The following is a 14,076-nucleotide window of genomic DNA, read 5'->3' as shown; positions in this document are numbered from 1 at the left end:
ACAGATTTGCACAACTTTGTTGGCTGTTTGCAGTTCTTCCTTCATTTTTTTTTTTGTCTTTTTTTTTTTTTTTTTTTTTTTTTCCTTTTTTTAGGGCTGCATCCGCGGCATATGGAGGTTCCCAGGCTAGGGGTCCAATCGGAGCTGTAGCCGCCAGCCTACACCACAGCCACAGCCACTCGGGATCCGAGCCACGTCTGTGACCTACACCACAGCTCACGGCAAGGCCGGATCCTTAACCCACTGAGCGAGGCCAGGGATCAAACCTGCAACCTCATGGTCCCTAGTCGGATTCGTTAACCACTGCGCCACGACGGGACCTCCTCTTCCCTCATTTTTACGTCCTTTACTATCGACTGTGGGCAAACTGGTCTTCACGCCTTTCATCTGAAAGAAAATCCTTTGCGATCGCAGCAGCCTTTGTCATGGATCATGTGATGAAAACGACTCCATTCAGAGAGCAGTTTGTCTTCTTTTGTTCACATAAGAATTGATGAATTTTCTTACAAAGATGCTTTTGGTCACTGCAAAAATGAGAGATGACTCCTAGAGTTCCCGTCATGGCCCAGCGGTTAACGAATCTAGCATACACGAGGACTCGGGTTCGATCCCTGGACTCACTCAGTGGGTTAAGGATCCCCTGTTGCCATGAGCTGTGATGTAGATCACAGACACGGCTTGGCTACCACATTGTTGTGGCTGTGGTGTAGGCCAGCAGCTACAGCTCTGATTGGACCCCTAGCCTGGGAACCTCCATATGCCAAGTGTACCACCCTAAAAAGCAAAAAAAAAAAAAAAAAAAAAAATCAAAAATGAGAGATGAGCCCTTACTTACTTCTACATACTTTAGAGAAGGGTTTCCCAATCTTGGGACAATGGATATTTGGGCCCAAAACCTCTCTGGGGGGCTCTCCCGTGCTGGTAGGATGCCAAGCAGCACCCCCGGCCTCACCCACCGGGTGCTGTTACTACCCCCCCACAAGGTGTGCAGATCAAAATGTCTCCCAATTCAGAACAAGTGCTTTAGGGCAAAGCTAAGCTACACTAACAAAGAAGCCCAACCAGGAGGTCCTGTCGTGGCGCAGTGGTTAACGAATCCGACTAGGAACCATGAGGTTGCGGGTTCGGTCCCTGCCCTTGCTCAGTGGGTTAAGGATCCAGCGTTGCCGTGAGCTGTGGTGTAGGTTGCAGACACGGCTCGGATCCCGCGTTGCTGTGGTTCTGTTGCTGTGGTTCTGGCGTAGGCCGGTGGCTACAGCTCCGATTCAGCCCCTAGCCTGGGAACCCCCATATGCCGCGGGAGTGGCCCAAGAAATAGCAAAAAGACAAAAAAAAAAAAAAAAAAAAAGAAGCCCAACCAAAACCCGGTGGCTCAGAAAGACGGAATCTTATGTCTTACCTAACAGTCCAGGGGGCCGGCAGTCATGCTGATGGGTCACGCAGGAACCCGGACTCTTCCCAGCCTTCGTGGTCAAGGCTGGGTTGCAAGGTGGGATGAGGCGGGAGGGAGAGCGTTCAGTCCCCTGTCCAGAGGAGCACCCACCCCTTCTGCTCACATCTCCCCAGCAGGGACTTAGCCGCCCTCTGGCCTCAACTACTGTGGGGAGGGGCAGGGATGGCATCCAAGAGGGCACATGGAAGCAGGCGAGAGCTACGGGCTGAATACCCCCCACATCCAGAGGGTGAATCCCTAACTCCCAAAGGGACCATATTTGGCGAGAGAATTGAGACCTAGCTCTCCTCTCCCGTCCTGTGGGAAGGCCACGTGAGGACACTGCAAGAAAGTGGCCATTTGCAATCCAAGGGGGAACATGAACCTTCCCGGCCGCCTGGAACTTGGACGTCCAGCTTCCAGAACTGTGGGAAAAATTTCCTGCTGTTTGGAGTTCTCTTTGTGGCGCAGTGGTTAACGAATCCGACTAGTAACCATGAGGTTGTGGCTCAGTGGAAACAAATCCAAAATAGTGTCCAAGAGAATGTGGGTTTGATCCCTGGCCTTGCTCGGTGGGTTGGGGATCTGGCGTTGCCACGAGCTGTGGTGTAGGTCACAGACGCGGCTCGGCTCCCGTGTTGCTGTGGCTCTAGTGTAGGCTGGTGGCTACGGCTCCGATTGGACCCCTAGCCTGGGAACCTCCATATGCCATGGGAGCAGCCCTAGAAATGGCAAAAAGACAAAAAAAAAAAAAAAAACTCCTGCTGTTTAAGGCACCCGGTCTGTGGTGTTTTCTGGCAACCCCGTGAGGACAGGGAGCAAGGCTTTGCTGGATGGTAGACGAGAGATGGAACATGCAACACAGTGACACACTTGGCGGCAGTTAAAGGTCGTGCCTCTTGTGAAGCAACGTGCTGCAACGTGCAGCAGCTTGAGGGGGGCTCTGATCCCAGACCAGGGCTTGAACCCGAGTTGCAGCAATAGAAGTGCTAAGTCCTAACCACTAGGGCACCAAGGAACTCCTGTAGTGCCTCTTTTTTAAAAAAGGGAGCATCTCAAACGCACGAGGGCAAAGAAAACCTAACAAACTCGACCTGCCCATCAACCAGGTCCAGCAATCCCCCATTTCCAGTCAACTTTATTTCAGCTCTGTCTCCGAGCACACTCAGGCCCACAGTCCCATCAGAAATTTCCTCCATGAAGCAGATGCCCTTGTGCCGCCGATTAGGCCTCCACGGCAGTGTAGACTCACACTGCTCCAGGGCCAACTGGGCTGAAAATCAGACCTGAGACCCAACTGTCAGTGCAGCGGGGCACGAAGGAGAAGGATGTTAGCTGCAAGGGCTCTCCTAGGCTTGCATCAGGGATGTGAGGTCAGGACTGGATGCCTGGGGGTGCTGCATGGACCCTGCAACTGTGAGGGACAGGAGAACTGCCAAATTGTTGACCCAGTATTTAATGTCACGGAGCAGCAAAAGTAGCTCTGGGCCTGCCTGACTCTGGATGTTAGGTTATGCAATGATTTAAGCCAAAGCTAGGCTGGCATTCTGGGTACTTGTAGTCAAAGGTATCCCAATAAAAAAGAGGCATGGTGTGGGAGTTCCCTTCGTGGCTCAGGGGTTAATGAACACTAGTATCCATGAGGACGCAGGATTGATCCCTGGCCTTGCTCAGTGGGTTAAGGATCTGGCATTGCTGTGAGCTGTGATGTAGGTTGCAGACGCGGCTCGGCTCCCGTGTTGCTGTGGCTGTGGTGTAGGCTGGCAGCTGTAGCTCTAATTTGACCCCTAGCCTGGGATCTTCCATATGCCACAAGTGTGGCCCTAAAAAGAAAAAGAAAAAAAAAAAAGAGAGAGAGAAAAGAGACATGCCATGTTGGAAGAGGTGGAAGCAAAATTGCTGGTTTTATCTTAATAACAAATTTCTCTGTCCTTGTACTTATTTAGCCATTTCTGCCACCAAAAGGACATCTACCCCTCTCTGGCATACCAGGACTGTCAGCCGCGCTCCCCCCATTTCCAGGGGTGACCAGGAAGGCTGTGCAGTTACAAGCTGATGTACTGCACCTGTTTCCTTTTCTTCCTGGTAGGCTCATCCCACAGATGATTTGCCCAACCCCACGGGGCTTCTCTTCCACAGTATTCTGTCGACTTAAAGACATGCACAACTTAAAAGTTGACAGTTCAGTTTTATTTGGGGCAAAATGAGGACTATAGCCCAGGAGGCAGCATTTGAGAAAGTTCTGAAATACCACTCGAGAGGTAGGCGGAACATCAGCACACATGAGATTTGGGCGAAGGGGGAGGTACAAGCACACACACATTTTACAGAAGTTAACTGCCAGCGTCGTGAAGGTCACTGCTTGTCATGAGGAGCAGTCACCACCATGAAGGATTTCAGTGCTTTTCCAGATACAAGGAGATGCAATGATTGGGCTCATAAAATCCTCTCCTGAAAGTACCTGTCTGAAGGCCTGTTCTGCCAGTTCTCCTAGGGCACTGAGAGCCTCGCTCCTGCTCTCCACCCCGAGCTCTTCCAGCGGATGAGGGTCAGCAGGTGCAGTGACTCACCAGTCACTCCTTGTACAGGCAGATGGCAAGTGCCCATCTCCAGCACTTAATCCCTTCCTCCTCTTGAAGGCAAGGAGATGGACATTTTAGAACAAGATATATTGATCAGACGAAAGCAACATCAGTACCTTGATCTTCCACCAGGTTACACTGCAGTAACAAAAAGCACTGCATCTCAGGAGACTCAGAATCACAGCTGCTTATTTCTTACTGGGGCTGCAGCTGGGCGGTGCGTCTTCATTCCAGGATCTGGGATGAAACAGCAACCTAATTGTGCACATGCTGTTCTCTCACTGGGGTTAGGAGGGGGTGCAGGGAACCTCACAGACGATTTTAAAAGTTGTGCTTGAAAGTCAGCTCTGGTTACACCGCCAAGCTCCACACCAAAGAAGGAAGCCAATTAACCGGGAGTAACAGATTCTATCGCCCTTCCAGAACCTCAAACTAAATCAAGAAAGGGTCAACCGGGAAAGCATAAAGCTACCAAAGGTATGGTGGGTCGTGGCGACACAGGGCGTGGCACAGCACGGGATGCACTGGGGAGGGTAGGTCCGGAGGTTCTCAAAGGCTCCCTGGCGGGCAGAGCCCAGAATCCCAGGGCTGCCAAGTTTCTACCGCCTCCAGTTCCACACGAGCGCCTCTCCGTGGCAAACTCAGACGTTCCACGTTCCGGAAAGGCCGTTCTAGCTTCTTACGGGCCTCAAGTTGCTTTCCGCCCCAAAGCCCCGCCTTGAGGAAAGACCCCCACTGGGACGGCATTCGGGGAGGCGCCGCCGGGCGGCCGCGAGGTTCCGAGGACACTAGGGACCGGCCTGACGGGAGGGAAACACACGGCCTGAAGACAACAGGGGCAAGACATCCCGAGCGCCTTCTGGGCGCGGGACCACGCGCCCTCAAACTTTCCGCCCCCCAGGTGCCAATTCCTGAGGGCGACAGGCAGGCTCCGAGCGTAGCGTGGTCAAACGCACACGCCGGGTTCCCGCCACCCAGGGCCCACGACCCCGACACGGCGCCCCGCCTCTGCCGGACTTGTCCCAGCCAATCCCAGCGCGCGCCCCGCACGCCAGAAGATCGCAGCCAATCCTAGCGCGCGCTTCAGACGCCAGAACATTTTAGCCAATCCTAGAGCGCGTCCCGGACGCCGTCCTACCTGAGCCAATCCCAATGCGCGCCGGGGACGCCAGAAAATCTCAGCCAATCTCAACGCACGTCCTGGGCGCCGTCCCACCTGAGCCAATCCCGGCGCGCACCGCGGACGTCGGCCAATGGGAGGTCCGGGCGGTGCGGCGACGCGGCGACGCGAGGCGGCGGCAGCGGCGGGAAGGCGCGGAGATGGCGGGCCGGCGCGGGGCTCTCATCGTACTGGAGGGTGTGGACCGCGCGGGGAAGAGCACGCAGAGCCGCAAGCTGGTGGACGCGCTGTGCGCCGCGGGCCACCGCGCCGAGCTCCTGCGCTTCCCGGGTGGGCGCGCCGGGCTCCGGGAGGCCGGGGGCCAAGGGAGGACCCTGGGTGGGGGCGGGGCCCGCGGGCTTCGCGGGCACCCGAGGACGGAGGAGCGAAGTCTAGTGCTGCTGCACACGCGCTCGCTGTCCGTCTGCTGGTGGGGAGCTCCGAGCGCGGGGCTGCCGTCCATGTGCGCCCTGTGAGCCGGCCCTGGTTCCTGTCATTCAGCGGGATGCATCTGTGCTTCTATTTTTGCGTAGCTCTGATGCTCCACGGTGGGCGTGTGTAAGCCACGTGTTTAGTGGGTCTTGATACACGTGTACACCCAGGAAACCATCTTTACAGTCAAGATAATGACTGTATCCATCACCCCTAGAAGTCTCCTGGTGCTGTCTGTAATCCAAGTCTCTGTTTTGTTTGACTAGCTTTGTTTGCCCATATGTATGTGTATATATATATATGTTTTAGGGTTGCACCTGTGGCATATGGAAGTTGCCTGGCTAGGGGTCAAATTGGAGCTGTAGCCATGGCTTACACCACAGCCACACGGCATCTGAGCCGCATCTGCGACCTGGGCCACAGCCACATGGACACCGGATCTGAGCTGCACGTCTGTAGCCTATGCTGCAGTTTGCAGTTTGCAGCAACACCAGATCCTTTACCCACTGAGCAAGGCTAGGGATCAAACCTGCACCCTCACCAACACTGTCATGTTCTTAACACTCTGAGCCACAATGGGAACTCTGAAAATGCTTTTTGAGTATTTATCATTTTTTTCTATTTACTGATTTTTTTTTTTTTGGTTTTCATGGCCTGTGGAAAGACTAAGACCAAGGATGGAACCTGCACCACAGCAGCCACCCAAGCTGCTACAGTGACAACACCAGATCTCTAAGCCACTGCACCACAGGAGAACTATAGATACTTATCATTTTAATCTTTAGGCCAGCCAGTCTGCAAATCTTACCCAGTTTACTCTTGAACAACAGAGGTTTGAACTGTGCTGGTCCACTTACAGATTTTTTTCAATTAGTACATACAGTGCCACACAGTCCTGTGTTGGTTGAAATGAAAAATACAGGCCCTCGGATATGGAGGCCAACTATGGGATTTGACCATTCTGGCGTTTTGGTATCCAGCCAGGTCCTGGAATCAGCACCCCTTGAATTGGCATTTCCTTTGCAGTTGCTCCTTTCTGCCTGAGTTCCTTCTTCCTAAAGCATCTTTCAGCCCAGCGTATCTGCCCACTGCTGCCCTTTCTTGAGGTCTGAGTCTGAATCTAAAGCTGTAAAATGAAACTAAGTTCAGAGTTTCCGTTGTGGCTCAGCGGAAATGAACCTGACTAGTATCCATGAGGATGCAGGTTCCATCCCTGGCCTCGCTCAGTGGGTTAAGAATCTGGTGTTGCTGTGAGCTGTGGTGTAGGTCGCAGACGTAGCTCAGATCCCACATTGCTGTGGCTGTGGTGTAGGCCAGCGGCTACAGCTCCAATTTGACCCCTAGCCTGGGAACCCATATGCCACACCTTTGGCCCTAAAACGCAAAAAAAAAAAAAAAACAAAAAACAAAAAAAAAAACAACAACAAGAAACTAGGAACTCAGTTCCCTCTTGATTCAGGGCTGGAAGTTTGGCACAAACTATTCAAGCAGATGGAAAGCCTAACCTCACTTTTTTGTGTTTTTTATTTTAGAGAGGTCAACTGAAATTGGCAAGCTCCTGGCTTCCTACTTGGAAAAGAAAAGCGAGGTGGAGGATCACTCCGTGCACCTGCTTTTCTCCGCAAACCGCTGGGAACACGTGTAAACACCTTGCCCTTGGCTGCCCTCCCCCTGTGGTGCCTCCTTAGGAGTCAGTGGACGCAGGTCTTGTTTCTGAATGGTGTTGAGAGTGACGCTGGAGGCGGTACCTTCACAAGGTTCTTTGACTCCCAGATCCCAGCAAGCACTCGTCAGTGCTCTCCCCCCTTGTAATTCATAGACTTTATTTTCAGGTGGTTTTAGATAACACAGAAAAGCTGATTGAAAAGGCAGCTCGTCCCCGTTTATGCATGTCGGTCGTGAACCTTCGCTAAGGGGAGCTGACCGTGTGCGACCTCTCCCATCCCCTTTCTGTTACGTCCCCTCTTCCCAGCGCAGCTTTAGGCAGTGCCTGTGGCGTGAGCGCTCAGATGCTTTTGTTAACATTCACACACGTGTGTGTCCCTTTAAGATGGGTAAATGGGGTCCTGCCACAGGCACTGGACTTGCTCCCCAGCTGCCTGCCATCTCGGCCTCTTCCCCTCCCGGCTCTGGGCTGAACTGTGTGCCTGCACCTGGCCCGGCTCCTCCCTCCAGCTTAGCTCGTGTCCGGTGTAGAAAGGCCTTTCCCATCCCACGTGTTAGATGAAAATGACTGTATCGATACTCTAATACATCTGCAATTTATTGACATAAATGTTGTGACTTTTTGGGTTTACAGAAGAGTAATATCAGCCCAATTTAAAGTGAAAAACCGTGCAAACGCCACTGCCTAAATTCTGGCCTCGTCCCAGGCACACAAGCCTGTGTCTCTTGTCTGTTTTGCCACAGCTCCCTTCACATCATCGCAGCCGCTGCCACCGCTTTAGTTGCCCTGACACTTGAAAAGTCCTTGGGTGGCCAGTCAGATGCCCGTGTCCTGTCTGGCACCACTGCGTGAGCCTGGTGTGGCTCAGCCTCTTGGGCACAGTGACGCTCAGGGTCTGGTGAGAGGGGCCGGCTGGGCGTGGGTGCTCAGTTAACCTGGGCTGTCTGGACTTCACCCTGGAACCTGGCCCAGCTTGAGAGGGAGCTCTGGTTATCCGCTCAGCCCTGTGACTTCCGCCTGTGCTGTGCCTCCTCGTCTCTGGCTCCGTGCCTGGTCACCGAGTTACCTCGCCTTCGCCCTCTGAGGTTTCCCCATACAGGGGTTCCCCTCCTGTCTCCGCATCCTCAAGGGCACTCAGGAATTCTTCCAAATGGAAATGCTTGCTTCTCTAGCTCAGCGTCTTTTTCTCTCCCTGTTTTAGGACTATTTTGAAACTGTCTCCGTCAAGCTGAGCAGTTGCAGGAGGAGCACCAGGACCTGCCCGGTGCCCACCTCCAGGTCACATTGCTCCCTCCTAAGAATCCCAGGCTGTTTATTTTATAAAATGCTGCATTTATCTCATGCTTCCTCACTAGGAGCTTTGGCTTTGCCTTTTGGCAGGAGCCCCACCGAAGTGACCTTGGGGCCTCTTGAGGGCAGGAGGCGGGGCTGAGGGGCTGGCTGTGGTGCCTTCCCTGAGTCCTCTGTGAGGGGCTGCCAGGCTCGCCCACCGAGTAACTCGTTCCCGTGATAAATGGTCAAGAGGGGACACGCTGTAAAACTACCAACCACCCCTTCCCCAGGAGACCGTGACCTCCTGGTAGGCGGGTGTTAAGCATCCCGCCCCAGTCAGCTGTTGGGATTTTCTTTTTTTCTTTTTTTTCAGCTGTTGGGATTTTCTAATCCCACATTGGTTAGCCGGCATTCCATGTAAGGAGGCACGTTCCTGCCTCCCCCCCGCCTCCACCATCAGTGTGCACTCAGGGTCACGGGCTGTAGTGCTGTTCAGATTGTTCCAAGCCTGGCCTGTGGGAGCCCCCTTGGCTGGCTCCTCTCCGCTCGCCACATCCCGGGCTTCATGGTTGTGGTGTGACGAGGTGTCCGGCTTCTCTTGAGCTCTCTTCTCCTTTAGCGGGACCAGCCGTTCTTTCCTCTTCGAGGAGCAGCGTTTGGAGGCCAACAGTCGGGGCTGGGGGTGCCTGCTGCTGGCGGGGTGTCCTGCTTCTAGGCTTCTGACGCTGCTGCTCCAGTCCCGCACTGCAAGCTCTTGGCTCCTGTTCATCTGCTCAGTCCCGTGCCCCCCCCCCCCCCCCCCCCCCGCAACAAGGTGGTTTTAATCACCAGGAACTGCCCCAGGGGTTCCCTGGTGGCACAGCAGGTTAAGGACCTGGCTTTGCCACTGCAGTGGCTCAGATCACAGCTATGATGCGGGTCTGATCCCTAGCCCAGTAGCTTCTGCATGCTGTGGTGTGCCCCCGCCACAAAAGAATGGTTGCCCCCGGTCTGTAAAGCCTGTGCACAGGTCAAGGCTGGCGCAGCCCTGTCCTTGGAACAAGGGGATGCTTCTCCCTTCAATTTGTTCATCTGGGATGCAGTTAAGTTCATTTGATCTTACATACAATTTTACAGTTTTCTTTTTCCATTCTTGCTGATTTTAGGGGTTTTTTAATTTTTTTTTTTTTATTTTTAGGGTCTTGCAGCATATGAAAGTTCCTGGGCTAGGGGTCAAACTAGGAGCTGCAGCTGCCGGCCTACACCACAGCCACAGCAATGTGGGATCCGAGCTGCATCTGTGACCTACACTGCAGCTTGCAGCAATGCTGGGTCCTTAACCCACTGAGTGGGGCCAGGGATGGAACCTGCGTCCTCCTGGATACCAGTCGGGCTCCTTAATGGCTGAGCCACAACGGGAACTTCCAGAGCTGTGTTCTTACCCAGGAGTGGACGTGTCTCTTCAGGCTGGCTTTGCCCAGGGAGCCGCTCCTAAAGAGAGGACCCAGAGCCGGGGGATGGGAGTAAGGTTGCAGGTGCCGCGCGCGATCCCTGCATCGTGTTGTCTTCCAAATTGACTCGCGTCCTCAGGATGATTTAAGCATGAGTGTTCAGGGCCTGTGCAGCCGAGATCATCACTCACGGGCACTCTCTCTTTTTAGGCCATTAATTAAGGAGAAGTTGAGCCAGGGTATCACCCTGGTCGTGGACAGATACGCCTTTTCTGGGGTCGCCTTCACCAGCGCCAAGGAGGTGAGTGTCGCTCGGACCCAGCAGGGTCTGTGCCCAGTGTGGACTCGGAGGACGAGGGCTCCGTCCTTGCCAGCACAGCAGTCACGGCACCAGTCTGTCACCTCACTGCCTCGGGGGGTTTGGACCCCACACTGGCCAGTCTGATTTAGTCCCTCAGCAGGAAGAGCAGCTTTTTTTGTGGCTACAGGTGGTTCTCACAGACTCAAGCATTATTTGGATAACATGTCTCACATCAACCATTTACACGCGGTGCATCTGCAGGCTGGTTTCATCCAGCGTCTTGTTTTCAGAAAAGACGTGGGAGTGTCTGGGCGCTTCTGTGCTCTTCTGACCTCCGCGTTCCAGGGAGCTGTGGTGGCCCAGGAACATGGCCTTTGTTCCGGCTCTTTATTTAGGGACTTCCAAAGACAGTCTAGCAGAAAACAAGCCACCCACCTCTGAACCTGCAGTGTCTGTGACCCACTTTGTCAGGCCCTTCAGCCCCCGTAGCTAGCGGCCCTTCTGCAGTTACTGTTCAGTCGGCGTTCAGATTCCCAGTGCTCTCAGAAGCTCTTCAGCTCGTCTTGTGTTTTATAGTCAGAGTCAGAATCCAACCAATTAAGATCTATTCTTTTTTGTTTTTTTGTCTTTTGAGGTTCCCCAGGCTAGGGTTCGAATCAGAGCTGTACCGATGGCCTACACCACAGCCACAGCGGGTCCTTAACCCACTGAGCGGGGCCAGGGATCAAACCCGCGTCCTCATGGATACTAGTCGGGTTTGTTAACCATTGAGCCATGAGGGGAACTCCCTAAAATCCATTCTGGAAATGTCTCTTAAATCTCTTAACGTTTAGGTTCCTGCATTGCTCTTTTTCCTCCCGTTAAAATTACAAAAAAATTTTTTTCCACAAGGCTCCTATCAAGAGGCAAGATGCCTGGTTACCTCCTTTTGTAGTGACAGCCCTGGATCCTGGTTAATTGAGGAGTGGTCACGAAACCATAGCCTTTTTTTTTTTTTTTTTTTTTTTGCTTTTTAGGGCTGTACCCACGGCATGTGGAGGTTCCCAGGCCCGGGGTCAAATCTGAGCTATAGCCACCAACCTACACCATAGCCACAGCAACGTAGGATCCGAGCTGCATCTGCGACCTACACTACAGCTCATGGCAACGCCAGATCCTTAACCCACAGAGCGAGGCCAGGGCTCGAACCTGCATCCTCATGGATGCTAACTGGGTTGGTTAACCGCTGAGCCCCCACAGGAGTTCCTAGAGCCTTCTCATTCCACACAAGCTGGCTGGGTCCTTCCTCAAAGGACTCTCCTCCAAGGTACCGGTCATGTTCTCTGTTGGTGAAAGCCACGCGGGCCTGGAGACCCTCCTGCAAGCGCCCCCCATGTCTTCAGAGCTCTGTGGCCTTGGGTCACAGCCTTCCTGAAGCTGACGTTTCCTCCAGAAGTGGGGGCACCGTTTTTGGGTCTAGAAAGAATGGGGGGGGTCTCCGGGAGTGTGGGTGTCCCACCCGGTCTGCGGGAGGGCCGCTGCCTGGCGGTGTGTGCCTGAGAGGACATGGCCAAGGACCCGGGACCCCAGGGTCTCTGTTCCTGGGCCATGTCTTCTGCCTGGCGGAGGGCCGGGCACATCCACGCAGCCCCTCAGTCCTGCCTTAAGTGACATGTCTGCTTTTGGATGTATTCACAAGGTCAGCGGAGGAGGAGGGAGGGAGGGAGCAGAAACTGCTGAGACCTAAGAGCTGCAGAGCCACTGTCTCGGCGGCTCCTCCCCTCCAACCCATCGGCCGCTCACTTTCCCCCTTTGGAGTGAGTGCTGAAGCCACAAATGGGGCCCCCTGAGGCTCTACTGACGGCGGGGTCTGTGTTGCCAGAACTTTTCCCTGGACTGGTGCAAGCAGCCGGACACGGGCCTCCCCAAGCCGGACCTGGTGGTCTTCCTGGAGCTGCAGCTGGCAGAGGCGGCTGCCCGGGGCGGCTTTGGCCTGGAGCGCTACGAGAGCGGGGCCTTCCAGCAGCGGGCGCTGCAGCGCTTCCAGCAGCTCATGGGGGACGTGACCCTGCCCTGGAAGGTGAGCCGGGGGCGTCAGCTCACCTGGGCCGGGACAGCGGGTTCGACCCGGCCCACTGGCGGTCATCCCTCGGCCTGCAGTCCCTTCAGCCCCTTAGGGTCAGGGCCGCCTCCCTGCTGACCCTCAGCCTGCACCTCCAGCCCCTGCGGGCATGCAGTCTCCACCCAGACCCCAGGCTCCAGAAGGCCGATGCCCCGGGGCCACATGCCCACGTGTGTCCCCACCCCCAAGCTTGTTTGGGACTTACTGCTGGGGGGCACCCTGCCTAGAAGCTCTGGGCCCCACCAGGGCTTGGGGGGTCGCAGGCCAATGCCCAGTGGGTCTTCTGCCCAGAGGGGGATGCGGGCCGGCAGGCGTGGGGCTCCCCTCCGCCGCAGGGGTCACGGGGGCTGAGCGCTTGGTACACAGATGGGGCAGAGGCATGGGGTGGCTTGGGTCCAAGGCTGCTGCCAGTCAGGGTGGTGGGTCAGAGAAGGGTGCAGGTGAAGGACCCCAGAGGAGCCTCCGCAGTGCCCCCAAGAGCCCGCCCAGCACCCAAGCACGGTGACTAGGTGCCGGGCGCTAACCAGACTTGATTTCTCCCACCCAACAGACGGTCGACGCTTCCCGAAGCATTGAGGACGTCCACGGGGAAATCCGAGCGCTGTCTGAGGACACCATCCAGGCCGCTGCGCAGAAGCCGCTGGGGGAGCTGTGGACGTAGAGGCCCAGGCCTGGGCTCCTCGCTCTCTGCTGGGCTCTGAAGATACTAATAAATTATTGCTCTTCTCACTGAAGTTTCATTCTGCGTCCAGTGGGTTCCACCGACATCCCGGGGCTGGCGGACTCAGCGTGGGGCCAGGCCCCCCACTCTCAGTGTGGATCCGCCAGGGGCTGGGCGGGTCTCCGCCAGGTGCAGCCTCGTCTGAACACGCTCAGCCACTCAGGCACAGCGCCTTGTCGACGCTGCCACAGAAGGTCCCCTGTCTGCAGAACCGAGGGTCTCAGCCCCCTGAGCCCAGGAGACCGGATTCCAATCAGAACGAGAGGGTTCCATGTCTGCGTCAACACGTTTGAAGTGACTGTCACAGGACAGTCGGACTGGGACCTGGGAACACCTATGTGTCCGGGAGTGTCCTGTGTGGCGGTGGTGCCTGGGCCGGGCTCCCTACTGCAGGCAGGGTCCCTTCTGGTCCGGTGTCCACAGGTAGCAGGCGGGCGCAGCTGGGCCTTGAGGAAGGACAGAGGGAAGCAGCGGTGGGGGGCGGGGAGAGCTGGTGGCTGTGTGCTTGGACAGGGACAAGAGGGTCAATTCACAGGACTCACTGCAGCTCGGCCCCGGCCCCGGCCCCGGCCCCTCCCCAAGAGGGCCTGGCTCCCACCCAGAGACCTCGCGGCAGGTGTCGTGGAGTCAACCGCTTGCACCCCGAGTCCCGGGCACCCGCCCATCAACCTGCCTTTTGGTTTCTCCCACAAGCAGGGCCATGGCTGCAGGAGGCAAACAGAACCAGACAGGGTCTGGAGGGCATCAGGGTGGCTGCGGGCAGCCAGGCGAGCGAGCCTCTGCTTGGCGCTGTCACGCCCCTGTGGGTGACGGGAGCCAGCCGGCCGGGCCCAGGCCAGAGGCTGGAGCCGGGACTGGACGTAAGCTTGCCGTGGCCCAGGTCAGGGGCCACTTGAACTGGGGAGCAAGGGAGAGCCACACGGGGCCCCCAGGTGACAGCAGCTGGACGGGGCGGAGGCAGAAACGGTCCAGGAGGCCTC

The 14,076-nt window shown here is 55.8% G+C and overlaps 1 protein-coding gene across 2 annotated transcripts; it reads left to right on the top strand.

Moving 5' to 3' along the window:
* The first annotated feature begins 5,298 nt into the window (after positions 1 to 5,298).
* On the top strand, positions 5,299 to 13,104 carry DTYMK (deoxythymidylate kinase). 2 transcript variants are annotated; one of them, XM_021076413.2, is made up of 6 exons: positions 5,299 to 5,464; positions 7,138 to 7,193; positions 8,473 to 8,549; positions 10,184 to 10,274; positions 12,136 to 12,333; positions 12,926 to 13,104. In XM_021076413.2, exons 1-6 carry the CDS (start codon positions 5,335 to 5,337, stop codon positions 13,034 to 13,036), a joined length of 663 nt encoding a protein of 220 aa, XP_020932072.1. In that variant the 5' UTR covers positions 5,299 to 5,334; the 3' UTR covers positions 13,037 to 13,104. The 2 variants fall into 2 exon arrangements, with proteins under 2 accessions (XP_020932072.1, XP_020932073.1); XM_021076414.2 differs by lacking the exon at positions 8,473 to 8,549 and having other exon boundaries at positions 7,138 to 7,246.
* The last annotated feature ends 972 nt before the right edge of the window (positions 13,105 to 14,076 follow it).

Source organism: Sus scrofa, chromosome 15, assembly GCF_054392235.1.
Source record: "Sus scrofa isolate SSC_HxYL_T2T_F1_AM1 chromosome 15, Sscrofa_HxYL_maternal_Yorkshire_Landrace_v2.0, whole genome shotgun sequence".
In the NCBI taxonomy this organism is placed as follows: Eukaryota; Metazoa; Chordata; class Mammalia; order Artiodactyla; family Suidae; genus Sus; species Sus scrofa.
This window is presented reverse-complemented; position numbering and strand designations above follow the sequence as displayed.

Coding starts and splice junctions, on each gene's coding strand:
- DTYMK (XM_021076413.2), top strand. CDS start 5,335: ATGGCGGGCCGGCGCGGGGCTCTCATCGTACTGGAGGGTGTGGACCGC. Junction 5,465..7,137: donor CGAGCTCCTGCGCTTCCCGG/GTGGGCGCGCCG, acceptor TTTTTATTTTAG/AGAGGTCAACTGAAATTGGC. Junction 12,334..12,925: donor ACGTGACCCTGCCCTGGAAG/GTGAGCCGGGGG, acceptor CCCACCCAACAG/ACGGTCGACGCTTCCCGAAG.